At 39.4% G+C, this 27,839-nt stretch overlaps 1 protein-coding gene across 1 annotated transcript in view; it reads right to left on the bottom strand.

Moving 5' to 3' along the window:
* Positions 1 to 27,839, bottom strand: part of LOC117385047 (receptor-type tyrosine-protein phosphatase F) — a 218,080-nt gene that overhangs the window by 79,309 nt on the left and 110,932 nt on the right. The window contains exons 7-12 of the mRNA XM_033982280.2: positions 22,374 to 22,643; positions 18,436 to 19,017; positions 17,546 to 17,679; positions 14,138 to 14,282; positions 9,654 to 9,959; positions 7,562 to 7,755 (exon numbers count right to left, since the gene is read on the bottom strand). Coding sequence (XP_033838171.1) covers positions 7,562 to 7,755; positions 9,654 to 9,959; positions 14,138 to 14,282; positions 17,546 to 17,679; positions 18,436 to 19,017; positions 22,374 to 22,643 — 1,631 coding nt within the window. The remainder of the gene's footprint in view (positions 1 to 7,561; positions 7,756 to 9,653; positions 9,960 to 14,137; positions 14,283 to 17,545; positions 17,680 to 18,435; positions 19,018 to 22,373; positions 22,644 to 27,839) is intronic.

The following is a 27,839-nucleotide window of genomic DNA, read 5'->3' as shown; positions in this document are numbered from 1 at the left end:
ATGGTCATGCAATACAACTCAGGGAGAGGAAGACAGAAGAGAAGGAGGAGGAGGGGGACAGTTTGAGTGGCATTTAGAGAGGATGTGGAACAATGGAGCCAAATGGTGGATTGTTGCAAATGCACTGCCTTGTTTTGAATGTGTTTTAGATGCACGAGACGCCTCACACGAAAAGCTGCAATAAGGTTGTGTTTGTATTCTGATAAACAAGTAAGAATAGGGCATTTATTTTACATTATTTTAAGATTTAATTTACAGTCCTTGTCGAAAGTAAAATGATTACAAGTCGTCAGTCAATTTATGTAGGCATATTTATACTGCAAGTATCAAACTGCAGATAAGTAGTACCAGTAAAAATAACTATAATAAAAACAAATAAGGCAAGTTAGAAATATAGAGCATAGTGATAACTATAATAACTTATAATGTTAAAGAGAGGGTATTTTTCTTCTATGGGTTATTAACTGCTAACACATAACAGATTTAGATCACGTTGCCTTTTATTAAGTCTCCTCTCCCTTTGCTCTTTGTGCTAAGTCACTCCCCCTTCAGAGCACTATCACACCACAATCAGCGTGTATTCCACTAATGAAACTACTGCACATCGCATCAGGTTTGTTAAGTTGTTGTATACTGTTTTATATCATATTTTTTATGGAGAATTGTCGTGTGGAAGCATAGATGACGTAGGCTTGTGGGCCGAGAACTGGACAGAATTTTACAGCTAACCGTAAGGAGGGTTCAAATAGAGCCCGGGAGAGATTGCTAAATTACTAAAACATACATGGATGACATCTAAAATCTCTTCAGGCATGTTTTTAATGAGGAGACAATATTATAACATCGTAGAAGGCTCCAATTTTGCATAATACCCCCCCTCTATAAAGAAAAATATATTTTTCTGAATCCACCAACTATGAATGAAAGATGTTGGTTAAAACTGTAATAATTGTAAGGTCAATTATTTTAAGGACCTCCTTTATTAACCTCGACTGAAAGAGAACAGCACTGCATTAAGTTTATCTATAAGGGATTACTTCAAAAACTGCCAGAATACCTCACCTGCTTGTTAATTATTGATACCGGAACATTTAACACCAGATCACATGACTGTATAAGGCTAAGGACGAGCTGCACCAGAACTGAGATGGGAAAGAGGCTTTTAGCTGTTTTGCTTCACAAAAATGGAATATGCTCCAAGGAAAAGCAAAACTGGACACGTTGGTGACACAATTGCAATTTAATAATCTGATAACAAACTTTTATAAACACACCTGCACTTGTTATTGATGTTTTTTATGGACTTATTTGTTTTGATTGTTTTTTCGGTTTGTGTTGTATTTTAAACAGGGCACCCATGAAAAAGAGAGCCCAAGTGCTCTCATTGGGTCCCCCTGTATATAAAGATAAATAAAAAATAATAAATAATAAACAGTATAATTCCTACCTGACATATTTGGGGTCCAACCCACCTGTTGAGAATCACTAAACAAAACCCTTTGAACCATACATCCCATTCCTCATAGAAATGAAGAGAAGGGGGAGGGAAAATTTTATTCATCATATTTCAATACGTTTTGAAAATGTTCTCACTGCTGGCTGTGCTTGGCCGAGTGATTCCTGGGGGAAGTGAAAGCCTATTTCTTGCCGCAGGGCTTCATCGGTGCTGAGCGTAAAATCCCATTACCAGGGCGGTGATGCTAGCACGGTGATGCTAGCCCGGTGACACTGCGCCCCATCAATGCACAACGCAACCTCAAAAATTCAACCGGCGACCACCTTCACACTTGGGTGATGTGGTGAAGTTCACCCATGGGTGGCCTGGGTGACAGTGGTTATGAAGTATGACAAGAAAGGAGGGAGGTGAGAAAAGGAGAGAAGGTTTGTGGACGTGTAAAAATGCTGATGTAACAGGCTTTTTGAATTTTAAACGATGTGGGAAAACATTGCATAACTGACTTAAAAATATGTCTTGACAATTGGGGACACTTGTCACTTGTCAATGTTTTTGGTTAAGGGCTTAATACATTAAAATTTTCTAAAACGCAAATAGACACAAAACGTTGACAGTATCTTCATATTACATGAATAAAATAGTGATTGTGAATGCATTTTTTCCACTTGTAACCCTTTTGGTAAATAAGGAATTATCGAGTGTTTTACACTTAACTTATAGAGGGAACAAAATGTACCACTGTTACATTAAAACTTACTCTTGCATAATATTATATCACTTATCTTGCAAAGAAAATGAAAGCAAGGGATGTCTTTTCATAATACATATTTAAGCTTTATAAAATATGTATTATTACTCTAAAATTAAAGAGAAAGGGTGCAATTACAAAGATCTATTTGTTATCAAGATTACTAGAAACCCTATTTTTTTAAAGAGCAACTTTGATAGAACATAAGTGTCCCCCTCTCCTTAGTCCTAACCTTGGATTGATCTGTATTGATCAGTGACTGAAGTGAGCAGTGGTCCCATTGATTCTCAGTGTGAGTGGTTAAGGCACATTGCGTTTGAAAACATATGGTGTTTCGAGTTAGCGAGGCACTAAAGAGGCATTCAAGAACATCTGCTATTTAACCCTATGAATAACCGCCTGAGATGTTGCATATTGCTCAATTTGTTTTCCGCCATCTTCAGTATGTCAACAAACACATTAAGGTTGCCAGAGTTGCATCTCAAGCTTAATCCCTCTCTATCACAACTGCTTTTGCGCTCTGTTTAAATCCACGGGAGAATTATAAATTATCCCATTTATATTTCGAATGCCAACGCAAGCTGAAAACACATCATTGCTGATAAGGAGTGGTTTGTGAGAATGCAGCGGTGTAATTTGCAGAGGGGAGGATGCAAATATGATGACAGGAGCAAGAGAAGTGGCTGTAAAAAATGGGTAAAAAGGGGGTGCGGCTTAAGGGGACGAGAAAGAGGGATTGATGGAGGAAAACGCTTGCTTGACTGTTTTTTACCTCGATTCAATCCTGTTCAATCTGAAGGCCATGGAGGCAGTAGAGCGGCACGTTGCTGGCTAGCCCTTGCTAACATACACACACATACACACACTGCTACAACGCATGAGTGGTGAAACAAGATGGACCCGGAAAGTCCTGTAACAACTTGTCTTGTGGGGAAAACCTTGGTGGAATATATATAGAACCAATACCAAAAACAGTTGGTATTATAGCATTAGCGGTTTCAAAGGGCAGTTTTGGGGAATTACTTAAGGTTCGATTCCCAGGTCACACAGGGCAGACTTTACATGAACGGGTTGGTTAATCTGCTTGTCTGTTATTGACCAATTTTTTTCCACTTTCTGTTGGATAAATCAGCAATTTGGTTAAGCCCTGTGATGTAACTGCTGTTGTGATTTTGTTCTGTACAAAAAATAAATTTAATTAAATTAGTGTAGTCACTTTTCCTAGTTGGCATTTTAAGACAGTAATTCTTGGCTAAAAGAGCTGTAATTGATCTTGCGGTTGACTAAAGCGAAACACAATAGAGTTTGCAAAAGTAAGTGTGTTTAAGAGCTTTGAAGGACATTCTCTGCTAGCTGGAGGTTAGCAAGTCTTGTTCCTATCTTGCCATTTTGAACAATATTTGCAATACCAAATGTCCCTTTTACCAATGAGTTGTCATACTTTTTATATATTGGAATGTAAATAACATAGAATAGATCCTTGTTAGGTCAGCTATACTACTTTAAATCATTGTTTTAGCTAACAACAGTTAGCAGCACAAATTTAAATATCAGTTCCTACCATGCTTTGAGGAAAATCTCGTGGTCCACTAAAGTACATGGTTTGGAATATTGACTTGCTCCCTCAGATTCAGGCTACTTTACCCGTAAAAACAAACATTTTAAAAACAGTTTGGTGAGGGTTTGATATCATCACATTGTTAGCACGGCCTCTCGATTTAAATTTAGCAGGGAAATGAGGGCGCTGTGTGGGAATGGGCTTCAAAAGAGGAGAGGCGCTTAGCTTGCCCACGCTAGCAGTAGCTCACTTCTCACCCTGCTCTCAACGTAACAGCTAACACAGCAGTAGCAGCCCATCCATCGAGAAACAAAACAAAAAGACACAAAAGCTAAAAGCCTGGAAAGAAGCGATAGCTCTTGGTCTGATCAAATCCAAACAGCCATCTGTCTGGTGAAGGTGATGCAAGGTTAGGTCAGGAATGTGTATTAGGAGTAAGGTGTGTAGTCTATTGGGAAGAAGTGAGTCCGGGCCACATGGTAATATAAAAGAAAATACTATGATTTCATGTTGAAAATTACATTTTATTGTCTAAATAAAGTGTTTTAATTATCATTGTGATATTGGTATTGAGTATCGAGTCTATTCCTTAGTATTGAAATCGAATTTGAAATTTGTGACAATACAACAATAATGTAGGCCTATCATTCAAAACAAAGCTTTTTTTTAATTAGAACACATTTTTCTGCAAATAGTGGTTAAGATTCAGCGGTTTGTTAAATATATAGCCTGTTGGTTTGATGTGATAGATATATTTAGATATATTTTATATTATTTTTATACTATATATAATATTATATTCTTTATATTATATTAACTTTTTAAATCTTTGTTATTTTACACATTGTAATGTGTGAACAACCTGGTCCAAGTAATTTCCCTTGTGGATCAGTGATGTTTGTCTAAATCTAAGTCTAGATCTGTAATTGAAATTTTATTTGGTAGCCAAATCCAGACTCAGTACTTATTTTAATATATTTTAAACATTTTTATTCAAATGTATTTTTTACATCACTTCTTTTACTTCAATGACAGAAGAACCATTTCTTAGCAACAAGAAGTTACTCTAGTAGCTTCAGTACAAATTTCCAGTAACCCAACCCTGCTATGTACGTACTTCTTCAGTTGTTTGTGGAGGTGAAAAGGTTATAAGCTTCAGATTTCAAAACACATTAAGGAAATTGTTGGAAAATTACACTGTGGAGCTCCTTTGTCATTTCTTGTATTCATTACTAGTGCATTACAGGTAAAAGATTTGCCTCTGTCTGCTATGAGTCATGACCTTTACTGCAGCCAACTGGAACGCCCCAACATGGCTGATCTAAGCATGCTAGCTCACGTTATCCAAGTGTTTTTCCACTTGTTGTTTGGATTATGTGAATGAAGAGAAGTGTGAGGAGAGGAGGGGCAGGGGTAAAGCGGTTGGGATAGCCCGGACAGCCCGGTGTTAGTCTGGCTGTGTGGTCTTTTTAATGACGTCTGAGCAGGTCTAAGCAGGTTTGAGTCTTACACAAAGCAATCTGACAGAGATGACTCAATCTAGGGTAACCGGCCCGCACGCAAGCCTTCTGTCTATCTTGTAACAGTACTTCATTAATAGTACTATTGTTCTAAAATAACGTATCATCAGGTAAAATATTTACTTTACTACTTAACTACAACTTATTGTTATAGTACTATTATATCACTGCTACCGTTACTAGAACAACTACGTCTGAGTTAACATTTCGTCGGATCCTATTCCAATAGTGACCAGTGTACTACTATTACAACCTGTTGTACCACTCTTCCATGGTTCTAAGGAACTTTATTTTAGTCTGCAATTATTCCCAATGCAACTGCAACATCTACTTCCTCTACAACTAATACTACTACCACCTACGACTGGTGCCAGAACAATCTTTCTGTCACTATAAAAAAATATTAATACTACAACTACAGCTATTATTACTACTGGTACCCAGTAAACTACTTGTATTGCTACTACGTAAGTGCAACTAAAGGCCATGAGAAATGAAAAGTGTCTTAAAGCAGAAGTGGAGTTTGGTGCCAGGGGAGAGGCATCCTGGACAGCAGAGTGGAACTTGAGCCACGTTGCGAGAGCCAAAACTGCAGCGTGCCTTTGTGTTTATTGTGTAGCTCTGCTCAAATGAGACATGGCACTGGGTATTGTGTGCACAACAGGCCGGGTCATGTTCAGTTCACTTTTTCATAACCCAAACACTGTCACATTCAACACGTCCAAGAGACAAAACACTTGTGTCCAGTCACCTCCAGTCTCCTTTTCACCATCTTTTTCTTTTTAGCACCAAACGGCCCTGTCCCAACTGTTAGCCAAACTATTGAGGGCGAGGATAACTAGCACTGGACCACAGCAAGCTGCCAAAAACGAGCAGTGCAAAACAAAGGCTCTAAGCTGGATGTGAAGAGCTGTTTGCCAGACGAGAGCCAGGTGATAAGAGACTCTCATATTAGTGTATCAGAGCCAGTGGACTTTAAACAAACAGAATGCTAATTTTATGCTTGAGACTGATACTAGGTCCCTGTGGCACAGAGCCCTCAGCGTTCTCACAAGCCCATCAGAATGATTCACTAGCGTTTATCACCAAGTGCCCTTTTAACCAAGTGGCACTGGCTCACGCTCTGTATCCAGGGACCCAACATGTCTGACATGTGGTTTCAAGGTGACAGAACAGTGCTGCTCCTCTGTACAGATAAGACTTAAGACAGCGGGATGTTTGCCAAAGCAAATGAGGGTTAATAGCTGCACTCAAGGGTATCCCTCTGCCTGGGAACTGAACCAGCAACCTGCTGCTCTGCCTAAACACTGCAGCTAACCGTTTATCAGAGATACACATGCGAGGCTGTTCAGATCTGAGTGGACCCGCGGCCAGGGAGCGCTTACTTGTTTAAATTCAATGTTTTTGTTGGAGGCCATCGAGGGGGTGAGTCAAAGCGTGTTCGCGCAAGTGTTACTCAAGGCGAACCATCTCCGCAGCCTCTTAAGCCGGTCCCAGAGACAGCCAAAAAGTGATAGTGGGCTTTTTGGGTTTTAAGATATTCATGAATTTTTGAATCCCTCTTAAGGATTACAATCTTTCATCCATCTCGCTGTGTTGCAGAGCTGTGGGCGTTTTGCAGCCGGCTGTATTAATGTGTCAAGGGCGATGTCAGTGAAATAAGTCTAATTTATAAACATGGCAACAAGGCAGTGCATATGTGCGGCTGCTTAAAAGACAGAGAGGTGCGCTGATTCCTCTAAGCCTGGTCCTGATGTAGCACATATCAAATATTTAACAGCCATTACGGCGGAATTAGAATGTATCTTGTTAGGACAGGTAATCCAAAGCGGAGGCAATTTAGAGTCAAATGTCACATGTAAGAAAGAGGGGGAGGGCAGGGAGGGCTAGTTCCACATATGTCAGAGGATTGTGGGAGATGGAGTGTAGAATAGAAGGTAGCAGGGGAGCAATGGAGAATGAAAATAATGGGAAATGAGCAGAGGATGGGTATAGACAGTGACAGAGAGAGAGAGACAGAGACACAGAGACAAAGAGAGATAGAGAGGGGAAGAGAAAGAGAGAGAGGTGCAGAGAAGGCCACAGAGAGAAAAGAGAGAGGGAGAAAGAAAAAGACAGAAAGAGAAAAAGGAAGGGAGATAGCAAAAGAGAGAGAAGAAAGAGTGACAGAGCAAAAGGTGGGAAGGAAAAGAGAATGATAATAATGGGGAATGAGCAGAAGATGTCTATAGACAGTGCCAGAGAGAAAGAGAGAAATAGAGAGAAAATTTGAGCAGTACCTGAGCCTCTGGCAAAGCTACGTCCATGATGTTGGGCTGTCCTCGCGGTTCACCATTCTCCAGGCGAGAGAAGATGACTTGGTAACCTCGGATCTGCCCGTGCTGCTTCTGCTGGAGGGGTGGCTTCCAGGTCACCCGGATGGCAGTGGAGTTCAGAGCCTCTACTTCCAACTTCCTAGGGGGGGCTCCAGGCACTGTGGTCCGAAAGAAGGGGAAAAAACAAGGGAATAGGAGATGGAAAGACAGACAAGGACAGAGGAGAAAGCAGAGTTAGAAATATGCTGAGGTTGGATTTTTACTCGATTTACCGGGTTTTATGAAGTGTAGCCAAAAAGTCAAAACTAAAAATAATGAGTGGAGAGTTATTTTACAGACTCTGCACTGGTTAAGGAAGTGGTATTGGAGCTGGCATCAAGTCAAAATCTCTTCCCCAGACTTGCCTACTGTGTCCCCGAAACACCCTCCGAGTGGCAGCATGAGGTCTAGCAGTTTCTGTAATGCCCTTAATTCTGCTATGAAATTAGCTGTGTTGCAGCAAACTTCAAACACATTAATTATAGAAGGCTCTCTTATAGGAGGAGACACTCTGTATCAAGCACCAAACAAAATGAGGAACAAGTGAAAGAGGAGAGGAGAGAAAAGAGAGGCAGAAGTGAGGGAGAGAAGGGGAGAAACGGGACTATAGGGCTGCAGATTTTTATCACAATTTAAATGATCGCTGTTAGTGAAACGCAAATAGTGCAGAAGAATCTTCTGAAAAAAAACAATATATCAAGTCTTATTACGTATAGAACCTAGGGCTGGGCAACAAATGGAATTTTAATTTTAATTTAAGATGGAGATTCAGTCATGTATAATTGTCAATGATATGCAAGGGTCTGAAGCCAATCCTCTGTCAGTAAATGTGGTTTCAAGCATACTTCACACTTTTTGAGTAAAATGTTGTGTTAAAATGAAGAAATAAAAGGAAAGAGGAAAAAATGCTGACTTTTTTTTGCATCCTTTAGCTGTGCACAGACATGATCTGAAATGCATGGGCTGCTTAGATTAGCAGTTCATATTTCCGTCTTCTCAAATGTTAATGATCCTTGATATGTTTAAAATATGCACTCCAAACAGAATCCAGCCTAAAACATACTCTGCAAATCTAGTCGCAATTGCAAAGCTTGTCAGAAAAATTGTAACTGGATATATTTTCAAAAATCGCTCAGCCCTACAGGACAGAGGCGAGAAGTCATTTAGCAGTTATATAGCAGAAATAGAGCGTTAGAAGCCATAACCTGCCACAGAAGTGAAATGTCAGCGCTGCTCAGAACAAGCTGCAGAGGAAAGAGGTGAGGAGGTGACTTCTGCTTACACCATCTCCTCATTAAGAATAATTGACCAACAACACATAATCAACAGAGCATGAAATGAGAGGGGACAAGATAAATACTTTGCTCCTGTTTCCTCGACTGAAGGAAAAGATGTAAAACTTACAGGTAAGGGTTATAACTGTCCTAAAACACCAATCAAAGTGTTATACCTTTATTTAATAGCTGTAACTTGTTGCATGCAATACCTTCAAAAGCTTAGCAAAACCTACATTACATGGATTTGGGAAATAAGTACATGTTCACATTTATCCTTGTTTGGTCTTGATGTAAAACTGAATAGTCCTGCTCTAGTCGGTTTAGCTCTGGGTTTAGTCCGCTTTTAGTCACAATTTTGATGTGGTGTATACCCAAATGTGAGTGCACTAGTGCTGTTATGATACTGAAATTTCAAACTCTACCAAGAAACAGACTCAATACTAAATTCAGATTCCACAATGATGATAAAAACACACAAAATCGTTCTAAAGCCAATGACAACCCTAGAACACACCCTAAAAGCTGTAATGTAATCATGACTAATTATATTAAGTTAACATGTGGGATTATGTGATAATTTGAATAGTGGTTATTTTACGTCTTTCACTTCTACTCCGTAAAAACAGAAGCAACAGCATTATACTTTGGTTAGTAAAGAGGACTATACAGTAGGAAGACACAGCCTTATGCCCCGTTAGAGAGTGGAGTCTGCAGTGCAGTGTTCTCCACAGACGACCTACCATCCTCTTTGGTTTTCATCCTGACGGGGGCGCTCTCGGGGCCCGGGCCTACATCAGTGTGCGCCCTCACCCACACCTGATACTCAGTCCACTTCTCCAAGCCCTCCAGTACGTAGCTACTGGCATCAGCACCGATCCCAGCCACCTCATGCCTCTCCGTGTCTTCTCCGGACAGGGCCTGGTAGCTCACGGTGTAGCGCACGATGGCGCCGTGACGACTGGCGGCGGGAGGGGCCACCCAACTCACCTTGAGGCTGGTAGAGCTGATGCTGAGCAGGTGCACGTTCTGAGGGGGGGCTGAGGGGGCTGTGGGGGAGGGAGGGAGGACACCACCAAGGAGCACGATCAAGCAAACACAAAAAAATCAACAAAAACTCAAGCAAAATGATAAGAACACAACTGTGAAGCTTTTTGTACAGTGTGGAGGTGAACTGAATTTAACTAAATATGATCTATTCAATTATCTATTCATCTTTTAGTGTTCACTTAAAGGGCCCATATTACTCTATTTTCTGATTCATGTTATAATGTTGTTTCCTCATCAAAAATATACCTGGAGTTGTGTTTTGTTCCATTCACACATGTTTAACACACAAACCCTGTATATTATTACTCCACACACCTTCACTAAAATCATTTGAATAATTTCAGTTCAACCTCTTCTGAACAAAAGGTAAAGGGTAAAGGGTAGCTGTTAATTTGAAAACTACCGCTTCATGAATCACAAGATGGAGCATTTTGAGCATTGGAGATGTAGACAGACTAAGAATAAAGAGTTACTAGAATGGGTGAAAAAAAAACAACAACTCTGGGTATATTTTTAAACATATCTTAAAGCTCATAAAAGTCAATTTTGCATAATATAGAACCTTAAAGACATGGTAAAGTATACGAGGTACGTAAATTTGAAATCTGGTGAGTTATTTTTGTCACGTCTAGTCATGGGTTTCAGCTTCCGGTTATATGCGACATTGAGGAATTTTCACATTCAGAAGATAGAATTATTTGTTTTATGTTTGCAATCTCTATTGTAACGGTCTTTATTTTTTATTCCTTCTGAAACCCATGGCTTGTATGAAAATCAACCCAATTCTTTGCTCCTCTGAGGAGACTGAAGGTAAAATATGTTTCTACTACCTACTATATACATTATTATTATTTTCACCCTGCAGTTATATTAGCTAATATACACATACATTCTCATTGATTTCACACTTTACATTTAATTAAACAATGTTTCTCACACTGAATACAAAAAGCTTTGATTCTGCCTCCAGACTGAGAGGTTGCTGGTGCTGTGGCTGTCTCAGTATTTATGTATAGGGTCATAAAACCACCACAAGAGGGTGCACAGAATAATAAATGGATCCAAATTTTACAACATGCTGTTTTTGTAAAGGTCAATATTGTCCTCAAATGGCCCCTGTGAGGCTTGTGAACTATTCACTGTGAAAACTGCCAACTGATCAGTCACTAGACGTTGTACATCAACTTTATTTGTACAAGATAAACAACACCAGTTATTCTTTAAAATCTCTTAAAGGTGCACTCTGTAACTTCTCTGGTGAAGGGTCTGCCCTATGCGTGTCTCCAGAGATAAAAGTTCCACAGTAAGGCATTAAACTTATCTCCATGGAGGCGAGCAAGTGACACCACCAGCACAGAGTTACAGGTCAGATCTATGGAGAGGGAACCCCACCCGTAGTAAAAATGTATCACTGAAGGAAACTTTGGCACACCTACAACTGAACAATTGTTAGATAGATACATTCAATGCCATAGTGTGTAACATTTTAGGCAAAGTAACACATCTGTATTTAGAACAGGGCGCCCATGAAAAACAGAGTATAAAGTAATCTCATTGGGTCTCCCTGTATAAATAAAAAAGATAAATAAAATAAATAAACCTCCATGGAAACAAGCAAGTGGCAGACCCTCCACCTAAAAAGTTACACATTGCAATAGTAATTTGTGAAATTAGAATATTGCTTATAATTTGATTTGTTGGCATTAAATTGACAGGACTAGCATTAATACCAATGTTACTGATGAAATAGGTCAGATTGTAGATTCAATAAGGCAACAGCAGCAGCAGCAAAACACAAATTCTCAGGGTCAGAAGTGAAAATAATAGTAACTAAAACACATTTAAACACATTTAACACAATAGCATTCAAAATGTTCATGCGTCGAGACAAGAAATTATTCAACTCAGAAAAAAAAACCTTCGCAAAATCGAAAATGTGAACCAAACAAAAAAAAATTCAAAACAAGTTGTTCCTATGAGGCATGCCTGGGAAATGTCTCTTTTAATAAGCAGAGCAATGAACAGCGGGCTCAGAGAAGAACTCAATACAGCAAGGCCAGAACAGCATGTCCAAGTTCAAAATATTAAAGGTTATCCAAAGAAAAGTGTCTATTAAAAGTGCGCCGTGACTCAGAGAGGAGCGCAGCAATGATTCATGGACCTGACAAAGATGTATGCATTTCAATTGGGATCACACTAAAGCAAAACAATACAAGACGTTCACAAAGTTTGACAAAGTAGTTGGAATGCTGTAAGAAGTCTTGAGATTGCTTCTTGCTATGCAGCTGGCAATTTGATATCTGTTGTTTATCTCTGGGTGCATATATTATTTAGTGTTCATTATTTCTGTAAGAGAGCATGGCAACTTGTGCAATAATGTGCAGTAATAAAGGCACAATGTATGTTTAAAGATGGCATAGGAAGTAGTGTCAGTTATTGTTGCCATGATACAAAAATTTCAAACTCAGTGCTCATTACTGATTCCAATACCACCATGATAATAATAATTAAAAATGCACCAATTCAGGATTGTAAGGTCATCTTATTTTTTCAGTCAGATAAATTAGTGTTAGCATTACAGATTATCAACGGAAATGTTTTTGGTAGAAGTAATTAATGAGCTCAAGGAGTTTGTTTTTTGCTCTGCTCAAAAAGAGACACACCAAAACTAAAAAAGACAAAAACTACATTTAAATGAGTGAAAACGAGACCACCATTCTCTGCCATTGTCTGCTGGAAGGTATCTCCTGCTCTTCATCAACTCACCACCAGGAGGCTGAGTAAAACGTTCCAGTGCCCATTATTAAGTAACTACAACCCCACAGTCACCGGTAGCCAAACTGAGTTATACAAGGCAGTGAGTGACAGAGGTGTAGGAAAACGGCTATTCTGTCATTACTTATAAGACCAGATTCCAAAAAACGAACAAATGTACAATTTTGTAATGATGGAGACACACCGACCTTGTCATGTATGTAATGGGAATGTGCATGCTGTTTACGTACAGGATGTTGCTTTGAATTTTACCAGTTACAGCACTGCTAACTTCTTGGATCCCAAGTTTAAACTATAAATCCTACTGTTCTAAAAATAAGGGCATATTGCGTAATGCTTATAATTGTTTTAGATGGGCCATTTGATAATAAGGGTGTCCCGGTTTCTTTGTTTTACAATAAGCACCATAAAATTTAGTATCCCGGGACAATATTTATCTATGCATATCCCAATGATTATGGTGGTTAGAAGTAAATAACTACAATTTTCCTTCCTCCCTCCTCGTTCTCCTGTATGGCAATTCTAACCTGAGCATGACCTTACCAGTTTATTCACCATATTTCTGTAAATGTTTTGGGATGTGTTCACTCTTCCACTTCAACGTCCTAGCTTTGCCCCGGTCTGAGCCCAGTTTAAACTTGATTTGATCCTGTTCTAGTCCTGGTTTAGTTCTCGGTTTACTCCAAGTTTTGATGGGATGAACAGGTATTTATCACATTGTGGGGACTAAAACCAGTCATAAATCCTTTATTATTAGGAACAACATGGTTTAAAGTTTAGATATGGGTTAAAATTGTTTTAGCTTAAGATTAGCTAAGTCGTAACTATGGTTAAGGTCAGGATAAGTCTCCAGGAAATGAATGTAAGTGTGTAAATTTACTTTTAAGCTATATTTTCTCTATTTGGCAAGTCTAAATCTGGCCATATATCTACCGCACACAAGTCAGGCCCCTGGAGGAGAGCTTGAATGAGCACGATTTAACAGCAGTGGCAAAAGTCAGCAGTCCATTGGCAGAGAATGACATTTTGAGTGCTGGCACTGTAAAAGCACATAATGATATAAGGCAAAATAACACGGCACGCTTGACAAATGTGGGAAGAGGGACACACTAAACGTACCTTTGGCTTGCCCTGCCCCCGGATACGTGGACATGGGGGTTAGTGTTGGTGACGGGGGTGGGGAGGTGGTGGGCATGGTTGCTCGGTCAGCACTTTACTATGCTGATATTGACTTGACATTCAAAAAGGGCCCACGCTAATAAGAAGCTTTGAAACTAAAGTTTACGACCTCGCATTTGCTGGCGGTGTGTTGCCGATGGCGACGGTTGCGATGTGATCAACTGGTTAGTTAGTGGACAAAAATAGAGAAGAAAGTTATAGAGATCATAAGAGGGGGACTTACTGGATTGGGCGGTGCGAGCTTCAATGGGTTGTGTGTATACGCCTAGGCCGACTTCAGAGCGCGCGGCTAAGATGAAGCGATACAGAGTGTCGGGTTTGAGTCCATCAACCACATGGGAACCAGCAGGCTCAATCACCTTGTGTATCTGCAAAGAAAGTAATACAAGTGAGTGATTAAGAGCTTTCCATTTCCAAAAACCTTTCTCTTTTGGATGTGCAATTGTTGGTCATTTAAACCCAGCTGCTTTGTGTCTTAAAGAGGAGGTATTACATACTTATGGGGTATTAACTGCTAAAACCTAACATATTTAGATCACTATGCTCTTTTATTGTTTTGAAAATGCTATACTTCACTGAAAACAATGCATTGACATGTTTCACAAATTTTTGACTCCCCCCTCCCTTTGTCACTCCCCCTTCAGAGAGCTATCACATTATAACGGACATGCATTCCACTAATGAAACAACTGCACATCGCATCAGGTTTGTGAAGTTGTAGTGTATTTTTTCTTATCTTACTTTTGTAGATTTATGTAAAATTGCCATATTGTGGGCAGAGTTTTGGATAGGATCATACTGCTAACTGTAAGGAGGGTTGGACTAGGGCCCGGGAGAGATTGCTAGATTATGCAAACATGCATGAATGACATCTAAACATCTTTAGGCGTGTTTTTGATGAGAGAACAATGTTAGAACATGGTTGAAAGCTCAAAAAAGTCAATTTTGCATAATACCCCTTCTTTAAATTTGGATTAAAATTCATCCTACTTTATTAATCCCACAAGGGGTAATTTGTTTGAGCAGTAAAAACAGCAACATGGTGGACAGACACATCAGCATTCAATCCACAGCTAAGCATTTCAAAAGTAAAAATAACAGCCAATTTTAAAAAGACAATGAAGCAGCAATTTCACATAGAACTTAAATCTAAAAAGAAAATACATTAAAGATAAAACATCTGGAAAGTTCCACCCTTGAAGGAAGGAAGCCTGTACATATTATTAGTGGTAGGGAAAATTTGAGTATGTAGGGGAAAACTACACAGGCACTGGGATAAGAGGAAAACTGAAAAACCAGGAACTGCAATCCAGGAATTAAACTCAATGCACCTTTTTATTCAGAAAATTCACCAATTTAATGTTCACAATTGTTTACTAGGGACATTATAAAGTATGCTTAATATTTTAACATTTATATCAACTTGAAACTTAAAAAAAAAAAAAATTATAATAAAGTTGTTCTTGACTAAGATGATGCAAACTCAGTCGTGAGCTTAAAATTTCTAGATGACACTTTGGGGTTTACAAGTGGTGGTCTGGCTGGTTTTAATGAGGTGCCATGGCACAAGGAGAGAAAACAGTCCTGTCAAATGTCTACTGTACATCTTGGCATTGGCCCGGGAGCTCACGGCATTACTGTAACGACGCCGCAATTGCATCATAAAAAGCTAAATTTATTCGGGTTTGAAAGCAGCATGCCATGGAGTGGAAGAGAGAAAGGGAAAGAGGGAGAAAGACAGACAGAAAGATTAATTCAGAAGACAAAATCAGGCCAGGAGTTATAAACTAGGGCTCAGTTCTGGGTAAAATTTGTTTAATCGCAATATCAGCAAACAGGATTTATGAAAGAAATTATCATTATTTATACATATTCTTCCTCTCATTATCAATTCATATACAAGAATAACATGTGACGAAAGTAATTAAATAAATTATCAAGCTTTGAGACTAAGTTGTAATTCCATTCATACAACTTAACACCTTAATCATGTTTTAGTCCTGGTTATTTTTTGGATTTGAAGGATGAGAACCTATTTTTGAAATACATTAGAAAAAAAGTATACATTGCATGCTTCTGTTCTTATTTATTTATTCTTTAGGTAGGATTTTGTTTACAGTTTTCCTATTGCAGATGATAATCAATATTTTGAATTTGAAGACTGTGTAATCCCTCATTCATCCAGGAGTGGTTTAATTTAGAGTGTTTCAATGGTGGTCAAAAGGGGCTGGACTTGGTAAGTTAATGCCTTCAGCCAATACCACCAAAAGTAGAGCCTAGTTGAACACCACTGAAATCTTCTCTCAAAACAAAACAAAAAAATTTAAGACAATATATTGCCCATCACAGTTTTGACCCAGTTTTGACAAGCAACTAGCATTAATATGTCAAAATAATGCATGCATAATTTTGATGCATTACATTATCATCAATTATCTAATTATTCAATGTTTGAGTATATTTTTACTTCATATTTCACTTTGTGCAGTCTTATTACAGGGATGAGACGAAATTAAAATTTAGACTCACAATTATTGCGACCAAAATAATCGTGATTAACTATATTATCACAGTCCAGCCGGAGACGGACTGTGGCTCCTACTTTACAACTCTGCAGCAATGTACAAATACTTCTGCATCACCAACACAAAAAATCTACACATCAAATGAAAGCTACGGCACTTGTCTTTCTGAATATGCAAACCATTTTCACCTGCAATCACCACAGTGCTGACAGGAAAGCTGTTTTTACAGAAAAGCCAAAAATTTGGATTTGGACTTCTCTTAACTTTGAGGGCTCTGGTTCTGTCAAAAATCAACATATTCCCAAAAAGTTGGTCTCATTTGTTCCATACAGGTCCAAAGAATATAATCCAGTCAAGAAATTATGTCCACAAAATAAGTTAGATCCTCCATGTCCAATCTGCTGCAGGAAAGTACTCCAAATGTGAAATCTGCTTTGTCACATTTTTACATTTATTTTGTAGGCATGATAAACTTCTGACAGCGCCAACTGTGTTCCTCAGTGCTAAACAAATGTGTTACCTTGTGATTGACACCGATGTCGGCCAATAAGGTGGGGGTTGTGGGTTACTGGAGCCCTAAACAGTGAATCAGTGCTACAGATGACTGAAAGTTTGCACTCCACTCTCCCCCTTGTAGAATCAACCAATTACACATTACACACATTTAGTGACATTTTCTCCTTACAGCCAATGAGCAGCAGAACGGGACGATTTATGGCATGCTCCGTTTTCCGTAAACAGACGGAGCTTGACAAGTGCGTAAACAAAGCCGAGTGGATACAACAGTGCGTAACGCGTGCGCAATTTACCCACTGTTGTTTTGCGTTCTAAATATGACAAAATTGACAAAACAAAGGAAGTACGCGATTATTAAAAAACGGCACGAACGATTAATTACGGACCTTTTTTATCGTGATTAACAATATTATCGTATATCATCCCATCCCTAATTACAGAACAAAGTAGTATGTTTTGACGAGTTACTAGCTTTAACATGTCATGTTTAACAAATGAATACATTAAATAAAATACTATTCATCAAGTATATCAAGTATATTTTCTTCATATCATGCAGCCTTATTACTAAAGTAATGTTTTATACTTACCCAGACTTCCGAGCCGACTTCCCCGTACTGCAGCTCATATTTGGTTATGGGGTCTTGTACGGGCCATAGCCACGTTAACATGATGCGGTCATCCTGTTCTGCCTCTGCCTCAAAACTGGATGGTTGAGCAGGGACTAAAACACAAAACAAAACAAAAGGCCAATGAGAACACATTACTTACACTGAATAGCTGAAACATTGTCCGCTGTAATAACCATAATCTTTACAATGTGTGTTCAAGCACTAGCTAATGGTGAATCTCATCTCAACATTAAACCCAAACTTGAATGGGGCAATAGCCGGGTTATGTAACCAATATAAATTTTCCATGCCTTTGCTGCAGATGTCCTGAGGGTAAGTTAAAGAATTTTAAAGTGAGAATAATTTCGGAAAAGGTCAGTGTCCAGAACAGGGCAGGACAACGTAATATTGGTTATGGAGATTTTAACAAACCACAGAAGTGCCATTGGAATTAACAGCATGAGGGGAGTTCTGGAAGATAAAACAAGAGAAATAGGACTCATCTTAAACTTGGTAAGTCTAGGGTAAAAATGTACTTCTGTAGCCACAGCTACCCTGACTCTGTGTTACATTTTTTCTATGAAAAGCAAGTTTTTACCACGGGCGCCCCACTGTGGCACCTGATAATATATATATATATATATATATATATATATATATATATATATATATATATATATATATATATATATATATATATATATCTGTTGTAGTACCTAATTTAATTTTAATGATGAAGCTTTTATTTTTATGTAAAGTTATGAGCAGTAGAAAATTGTTTATAAAATGAGCTACATAAACATTTCGGTATAATAACTTAACCTTAAAATAAATCTAAACACTGCAGTCCACACATAGACCGGGCTCACCTCCCTGCTGTGTCTTCACTTGCAGGATGTCGGAGGGCGGTCCGTCTCCTACTGAGGTGAAGCCTAAGACCCTCAGGCTGTAGGTGATGTCAGGGATCAGGCCTGAGATGGTGGTAAGGCTGCTGTCATCTGTGTTGTGTTTCTGCCACGCGCTGAGAGGGGCCGTCAGATCTGAGCTGTAGTAGACCCTGTACCCTCTTATCTGTCCGTTTGGCTCCTCGGGTGGCTCCCATTGGACTAGCATGGTACTGGCACTCAGCATGCGGGCTTGTACGTGCAGGGGAGGGGAGGAGGGGGCCTGCTCTCCGGTCCTGGTCTCCACAGGGTCGCTAGGTGGTCCGCGGCCAATGTTGTTCACCGCCATGACTCTGAACTCATACTCTGAGTAAGGGCTGAGACCACCGATGCTGTAGCGGGTAGTGGCCACGCCCTCCACTTCCTGGAAACCGTTGTCAGAGGATTTGGCCTTGTATTGGATCATGTAGTAGGAGACTGGCTCGGGGTTCCCAGAGTCCCATGTCAAAGTGACGCTGGTGGCCGTCGTCTCAGTAACGGTGAGGGAGGTGGGGGGCTTTGGCAAGGCTATAGAAGAGATCAAATATTAGTTCAATAATTTGAAAGTCAGAGTTACTTTAGATATACAAGGCCGGGAATCAGACCATAAACATAATGAAAACATGACATTAACATAAGATAATAAAAGGCAGCAGAAGAAAAATGCATTTTGTAAGAACATTTTAACACACTCATTGGCAATACTGAAAAGTTAAACCATTCCATCTTTTCAATGATTCAAAGGACATAAAAAATTTCAATATTGGTTTTAGAGCTAAGATTGTTAAATTTAACTCACAAAAATACCACTGAAGCTACAAGTGATTTGGCATAGTCTAAATGCCTATTTTGGCAAGTCTAAAGCTACAATGTTGTTCCATGATCATTACTCTACATCAGCAGCCATTTTCTACAGAGGAGTGAGTGACTAAAGACCCACATTTTAGCTTCTGAAAGCTGGTGTGGCTATAGCTGTGCGAGCGCTCGCAAAAATGATTCCTGTTGAGAGTGAATGAGAAATATTCAGTATTGGTTTTAGATGTCATATATGTAAACAGACCATTTACTCACAGTTTCAGTTTACATTCAAAATTTCATCTCAACTGTCTTTTGATAATGCCTAGGTGTCTAGGTATTTACACTGACGCATTTTACACAATAATAAAAGTGCTAAGTTGAAAAATAAAAATAAAAATCTCACAGAACATACAAAAGTCCTGCTAAAGGTACATTTTATTTTCCAAAGAAAAAAAATAAAACCATAATAGTAATCCTACCCAACACAAGTCTAAAGCTACAATGCTGTCCTATTGCTCTATATCAGCAGCCATTTTCTGAGTGACTAAAGCCTCACATTTTTGCTTTAGAGAGCTGGTCAGGCTATAGCTATGAAAGCGCGCACAAATTACCAAAATGATTCCTGTTGAGACTGAATGAGAAAAGCAAACAAAAGCGAAGGAGCGAGTCTTCATTATGCTCCTCTTGTGCAAAGCTACTGCAGTGCCTCTAAATAGCTGTGACATTCGGAACATCGATGGGCAGAGTGGGGACTGCGATCGATACATTCAACAACAGATAAGAAGCAATAGGTAGACAACACTACAGGCGCGACCATGTAAGGGCATGCTGGTGCAGGGAATCAGCCACCAACACCTGCAGATTAAATGTCCATAATGAAAATCTATAAATAAATTACACTGCAAATAACACTAGGTAGTTTGAATCCTGCAATATGCACGCAAGTCAAAGGGGAAGGCATATACTGTAGGTAGTATTGACCAGTGTACTAATCATTATTCATATATTAGGCAATAACTGCAAAGTAAGGTGAATTATGCACGTGGCATATATAATACAGATGGGCTTATATTTATTTTGCACTTGTGGAATCAATGGGAAATAAAAACAGTACAGCAACAACCAACAATTATCCAACTTACATAATCAGATCTTTAATCTTTTTGTGACCCCCTTTTGAGACCCTGCCCAGACTTTGATCATCTCTAATTAAAGGCGCACTATGCAACTGTCTGCCACCTGCTTGTCACCGTGGAGGTATTAGGTGATGCCATCAGGCCAGGTTACAGGTCAGATCTGAGGAGAGGCAGCACAGCTTACAGTAAGTACACTATAGTAAGGTATATTTTAGCCATAAAACACGTGTAATTGAATAAATGTAAGATAGACAAGCCTAATGTGTTAGTGTGGAACATTCCAGGTAAAGCAATAATATATCCTTCAGACAAACAGGTAGAGCACCACTATTAGTAAAGTTACATAGTGCACCTTTAAATATTAAAAACCTCAGTCAATTCAGACTCACTCCACTATTACTCCTTGTCACTGTGACGATGAAAATCAATGTACAATAGGTTTTGTGAGTCATAATCAATGTAATTATAATTTAACACCATTTTTCAGAGTAATAAATGATTTGGCCCTCATTGTTATCAGACAAGGCTCAAACTGTCAATGTTTCATTAATTCTTAATTATGCCTGGAAGTTGGGCATTTTGTTATCTTAATTTTACACTTAGATATTCTTAACCTTTTTGATAACATCTTGCCACTACAATTACAATTTCATCTATTATTTTTGGGATTACTGGACAGACCAGGGTACAATAGGCTGTTGAGTTGCATGTGTAGGGTTAAATTAACCAATTCTTCTTTAATTTTTCCATTCAACCTCCAAGGTAGGAAAAAATGTACTGTATTTCAACAAAATAAATTACGAGCTGAATACTAGGGCTGTAGTCAAAATTCTTAGTGGGATAAAGACATCTCCTGTCAATAAAAAATGGGGTATGGCAAAAGCTGACCTAAACTGCACTCACAGGACTACATCTCCATGGGAATAGTGCTACAAAATCATGTAATTATGTGAAGACTAAACTTGAATGTGTGTAATTTTGTCTTTTAACATATACATATCAAAAAATACCCAAACTCACCAACTGCTTCTTTCTACTGTTGTCTCATCTAAATCATTATAATCTAAATAAAATGATAAGGGGTCTAATACAAATTTTGGCTGACTAAAACACCATCGGCCGATTAATCCGCTAAATGATCTAAGGCCAACAGCCATACTGAATACTACAATATCCATTCAAAAACATTGGAAAACATAAGGCTGCACAGACATAACAGGTGAATGGTTAAAAACAAGGGTGTGGTTTTGCAACAAGCAAAAATAGGTAACAAAAGACTAATAATATAATAACAAGGGAACTACACAGTGAAACTTAAGTTCTTTTGGCAGGACTGATTCAAACAGGTGGGGAGTGGTGATGGAAGGCATGCCAAAAGTACAATAGGGTGAACTGAAAGAGGGATTAAGATTAAGGAAATACCAAGGAGTTTCTCAACAGGGCCAGATGTAGTCACATAAAATAGAGAGGTTAACATAAGAGGGATTTAATGTTGTGAAAATGACCAACCTTTAGGGGGGTCTGAGGAGTCTAGATGGACTGATTTGAAGGTTAGAGATGGACAATGGATGGGGAAGTGGAGAGGAAATATGCAGTGAAATATGACATTGAAAATGAATGATGAAATAACCATGTATGTATTATAAGACCACATACATGCTTGCTAAGATTTTTACAGATTAAGTCTGCGTTCACACTTGATATCGGTTTAGTCCTGATATGGACTTGATTAAGTTCTGTTCTAGTCCGAGTTTGGTCATGGTCTAGACCAGTTTCAGTTCTGGGTTTAGTCCCAGTTTAACACAGCCAACCTGTAAGAAGGGTAAAAGGCTAAAACATCAGTTAGAAGAACGTCTCAAAACCTCTTCAGATTGTAAAATGAGACTGAAAAAAAGTGTAGGACATTTAAACTGTAACATGTCTAATTCTAATCCATTTCTGCAGACTTACCTTTGACTGTGACCTGAGCAGTAGCCTCGATGATGCCCAGGGAGGACATGGCCACACAGGTGTAGTTGGCTGACTCCCTGATATTGGTCACCTCCAGCACATTTCGTCCCAGAGGCATGTTCTCCTCTTCGGTCAGATCCTGGGTGCCCTTGGTCCACTTCACGTAGGGCATAGGAGAACCCACGGCCACGCAGGTCAGATTGACGCTCCCACCTGGCATCACCTCCTGGTTTGTGGGAGGAATGGAGAAGCGAGGGGCCACTCTGCGCACTGGAGAAAGTGGAAGTCAGGATAAAGTTAATAAGCTGTCTTTAAAAAGATTTAAGTAGAAAAAAAAATAAGTTTTAAGTATTATTGTGTCAGGATAATATCACTAAAGTCAAAGGAGAGGAAGTTGCTAAGAACAAAAAAGTTACAAATGTAAGTTGGCATTAAGACCCTTGGTCTATTTGTTTGTATCAAGGCAGGCAACCACAGCAATTGAAAGGACAGAGAGAAAGATAGAGAGAGGAAGGGGGAGAGAGTGAAGGAAGAAAGGCAAAGGAGAGGAGAGACAGCAGAAAGGGCAAGAGCAAAAAAGAAGAGAGAGGGGAAAGGGTCAGAGGAGAGCAAGAAAAAAATGAGAAAAGAGTTGAGATAGGGAGGTTTGTCACTTTCAAATGGTAAAGTTGAAAATAATAAATGTATAGAAGTTTCCAAAAAAGACACTAAATTAGAATATTTAAAAATGACCCCACATAATGCAAAAGTGGTAACTTTTTTAAGAAATTGTACTTTCTTTTACACTTGCATGAGTAATATTTTTAATAAATTAATGGTACTCTTACTTGAGTAAAAGGTTTGGTAACTCTTCTCAATATGAGTAAGTCTACAAGTGACAAAAGCTTTATGCTGATAGTATGAAATGATTTGAACATCTGTGTTTCTTGCACATATGTCCCTTTTTCTCATTTTTGTGTCTTTTGTGTCTATCCTTAAATAATGCATGTGCATTTTTAATGTGTCCTTCCAGTTTAATCAACTTCAAATTATAAATCAGATGTTACATCCTGAAAGTTACTCTTACTTGAGTAGTAGTTTTCCCAAATAATTTTCACTCTTAATTGAGTAATTTCCTGGACCACCACTTTGTACTTCTACTTAAGTAGTGATGTTACTTCAAAAATAATACTACTCGAGTATGTTTTTTGGCTACTCTACCCACCTCTGTTGATTTGAACTCAAAAAGTATAAATAAATCCAGTCTGGATGCTACAGAATGGCACAATGGGCATAATGGGCCTGTCACAAGAATAGCTGTGGGAATTCAAATGCACAGTGTTCAGGGGGATTCTAGCCTGGAGCCCACAATAGTAAAACGCATTAGAAGTAGCCTGGTTTTTCTGGAGACTGTCTCTGTCTGTCTTTTGTCCAAGTGTCAAACGATGGAGGGAGTTGCGTCATGGAGGGACCCTGTGGTGATTGCATTGTGGGCTTTCTTCTCACTAGCGTCTTTTACTCCTCCTCCTACTCTCTCCCTACCCCTTTCTCTTCCCTCTTCTTTGACTCTGGCTCCCTCTTCTCTGCCTGTCTCTCCTTAGGCCGTCTCTCCCTCTCCATCTCAACCCTCATTTCTCTCTCTCTCTGCTCTTGTCTTCTCTCTCTCTCTATCGGCCTTTGTCCTTTTTTCCCTCTGTGTCTGAACTCTTCTCTCTCCCTTCTTAGACTCCCTTTCCCTCACTCTGTCCATCTCCTGACCCTCGTTCCCTTTCCCTCTCCTCTTTTTCTCCTTCACCCTCTCTTTCCCCCTTTACCCTTGGGCCTTCTGACTTTGCCCTTCTATTCTCTCCCTCTTTCCTTCTCTCTATCTTCTGACCCTCTTTCCCCTTTATATTTTCTCTTGCCTTTCACCGCCCTTTTTCCTGCTCTCCCTCTCTGTACCCTTCTCTTCTCTCCCTCACCCTTCTTAGACCCTTTCCCCCGCTCTCTCTCCATCCTTCTCCCTGTCCTTTGCTCTTCTGTCCATCCTCTGACCCTCTCTCCCTCTTATCTCTTCTCTTTCTCTGACCCTTTCTTTGGCCTTCTCTCCCTCTCTCACTCTCCCCATACCCTTCTACCCTCTTTTTCTCTCACTCTTTCTCCCTCCCACCTCTCTTTGCACTGGCGATGTTGTGATTTATGCAGATAGGCTGACATTAAAAAGGCGTTCCCATGGCGAGCAGACGGGGCCGTGGACGTCGCCAGGGACAAGGCAAACACGGATGAGGCAGAGGATTCATGCCATACTGCAAACCCAGGGCCCAGAGTAAACAGCATTTACATACCACCAGGCTTCTGTCTTAATGAAGATATACAAAATGGACACCACATTTGTTGACACACTATCTGGCATTTCTGGCACTAGCCTCAAACTCATTAGCATGTAAAATAAGAGATGGCCTGACTTCTCTGACCATTGTTATGAAAAGAAAGCATGTAGGGAAACTGTAATCAAGGGATTGGCTTGTAGAGTTTAAATTATGTTCAGAATGTGTGTTTTTTTCCTTACAGATACATAACTTTCAAAAATAATTGTGCAGTGTAGTAACAGTTTTCCTAGTGGCATAACTGACAGGCAGATTGGGCAGTAATATTGCAAAGTATATAGAAGAAAGCCTTAGTAATAGAAAAAAAAACTGTATATTGACTACTACTAACTAGTACTAATGACTACTAATTACCTCTAACTTCTAGTTACTACCACTGACTATTACCAACTACTACTAACTACCACTACTGCCAACACTACCATCTACCAATACTAATTACTACAACTAACTACTAATACCACCTACTAATGACTAACCTAGAGCCTGATCTCATCAGATCTCAGAAGCTAAGCAGAGCATGGCCTGGGAATACCGGGTGCGACATTGGGGGGCCCCAGTGGTATTTCAACCACACTGTCGAGTATGAAACACCACTTTCATACTAGACAGTGTGTACGAGTGTTGCTGTTGGTCGGAGGGGCCAATGGCGCAGATTGACAGCCTCTCTTCGGTCAGTCTACCCCAGGGCAGCTGTGGCTACAATAGTAGCTTACCACCACAGAGTGTGGAATAAATAATGCATGAAATTGTACAGCGACTTTGAGCACCTGGGAAAAAACACTATATAAGACTAAGATATTATTATTATTATTATTATTATCATTATTACTAACTATTGCAACTACTATTACAACAACTACTACTTCAACTACTATTACTACGACTACTACTACTGGTACTATAACTACCACTGTCTGCGTATACTGACTTAATAGAGCACTATTAAGTAGCCTATATTTGTGGTACTTCCACCACTTAAGCAGCCTGCATTACACTCCTTTGTGTGGACCAATTATAGCCATCTTATTCCTGCTGGTGCATGGATTCAAAACAGTCCATGGAGTAAGTATCCCAGCTTCTGTCTCTCTAATGCGCTGCAACATCTCTGCGTCTCCCTATAAGAAAACCGCCTTGACTGTAATTGGACTTTTGCACTGGCCTGTGTGCAAATGGATTTTCAAATGTGAGTCTCTCCTCCACCGCTGTCCCCCCCAATCCTGCCTCTCCCAACCAGATCTAATTTGAACCGGAACGTCGTTACAGCCATGCTTGTTATTCCTCTCATTATGTGGTGAAATGGAAAAACACAAAAGCACCTTTTCAGATTCCAGTCAGGGAGAAGACTGGTCCAGCGGCCAGTATAGCTAGAAGGGCTCAAATCTGCACCGGCGTTAGTTTTCGACTCCAAAATTTATGCCAAAATAATTGAGAGCCTTTTCTAAATCAATACAATCACCTAGCTTTAAACTCATCGACTCGATATCATAAAAGTATTAACAGCTGAAACCTTTGATTCATGCATTTTTTAAGCTTCTCTTTTTGCCTTGTAATTTCCCCAGATACATCAGAGCGTGTAAGCCCAGAAAATCGACCAGGGCTGAACATTTTGACAAAAGTAAGCAGAGTAAATGACCAGTGCTAGTTTACAATGAGTTATTCACAATCAGTCACCTTTCTCAGGCTGTAACTGATTTGTGCACTGGTTATGAAATCTCATGAATCATAGCAAAGATTAAAATTACAAAAAATTACATAAATAAAAAATTATCCAAATCATAATCAGAATGAGAGAGAGAGAGAGAGAGAGAGAGAGATTAGATTCTTGTCCAAATGAACACATGAACACTGAAGAAAATATTTTCTTTACAATCTCAAACAGGTGACATGATGATCAGCTGATCAGTGGGTGCAATGTTATGACTGCACATACTTTATGATTACCAAGGACAGAAATGTAGATAAAAGGACAAAAGTACAGCAACAGTTAAACAAATCAATAATTCAGATAAATCCAGATTATGAAGGACATCTTTTACTTTGTGGTGGTGAGCAGGGAAATACCAGTCTGGGAACAGTGAGGGGAGGACATTCTCAAGCAGGCCATGCAGGAGTGGAGCACAGATATAGGGAGGATCATAAGCCTGAACACTAGGGAGACCCGATAAAGAAGAAAGAATTTGGACCAATTTTCTTCTCTTTCAAAATGGCTGAACATGTTATTCCAAAAAGAAAATCATATCTGAGAAATGTAGCTCTCATTTTTGTGTTAGTGGCCACCCGCATCAGAAGCATTAGTCACAAATGTAGTGATTTTAAGGTTTTTGGAGCTGAATTTGAGCTTAATGAGTTTAATCTCAATAGACCTGGTTTGGCTCTGTTCTAGACATGACCTGGCTTAGTACTGATCTAGACCTGGTTTGGTACTGGTCTAGCCCTAGCCTGGTACTGATAGACCTGGTTTTCTTCTGGGTTAAGTCCCAATTCTGATAATGTAATTTGGTAGTTCAGGGGTTAGACTTCCACTAACGTTTTTAGATTTAGTTTTTGTTATATTAGTGCTCCCAATTACAAGTTGTTGTTTTTTTTGTTTTTGTTTTTTTGCAGAGGGTTATCAAAATAAGCCAAAATTCTGTTTGTCATCTTGCACTCACAATTTTAGGCGAGAACGATTAGACTTTTGAAATTGGTTAATTCTCTCAGTTCTGCATTGTTGTGAGAAGGCAAAAGCTGAGAAAAAATGGCCTAATGCAAGTGCCATTAGTTTCCAAGCGTCCTTTATTCCTTCATGACTCCATAGACAACACAGCAGCGCTAAGAGCAGTCAGTCAATGGGGCCTGTGTATATTGAACACTTAATATTGTGAATAATTCATGGCTTGCGGTTAAGTTTGGAGAGGTGCAGTGGAACAAAATGACTAGAGGGTAGGTAATTGTTATCGATTCTCCCTTGAAGCCTCACTCGTGTTGAGAGCAGCTTGGAGAGGGGGGCTCCAGGACTCTATCAAAACCACAAAATAAGCCGTGTCTCCTTTTTGCCTGCCCCACTGCTGGATATCTATAAATTTAACTGCCCTGACAAAGCACCCAAGGATAGCAGAATCTGTTCAGTCCATCAATA

This window comes from Periophthalmus magnuspinnatus, chromosome 17 (genome assembly GCF_009829125.3).
Source record: "Periophthalmus magnuspinnatus isolate fPerMag1 chromosome 17, fPerMag1.2.pri, whole genome shotgun sequence".
In the NCBI taxonomy this organism is placed as follows: domain Eukaryota; kingdom Metazoa; phylum Chordata; class Actinopteri; order Gobiiformes; family Gobiidae; genus Periophthalmus; species Periophthalmus magnuspinnatus.
This window is presented reverse-complemented; position numbering and strand designations above follow the sequence as displayed.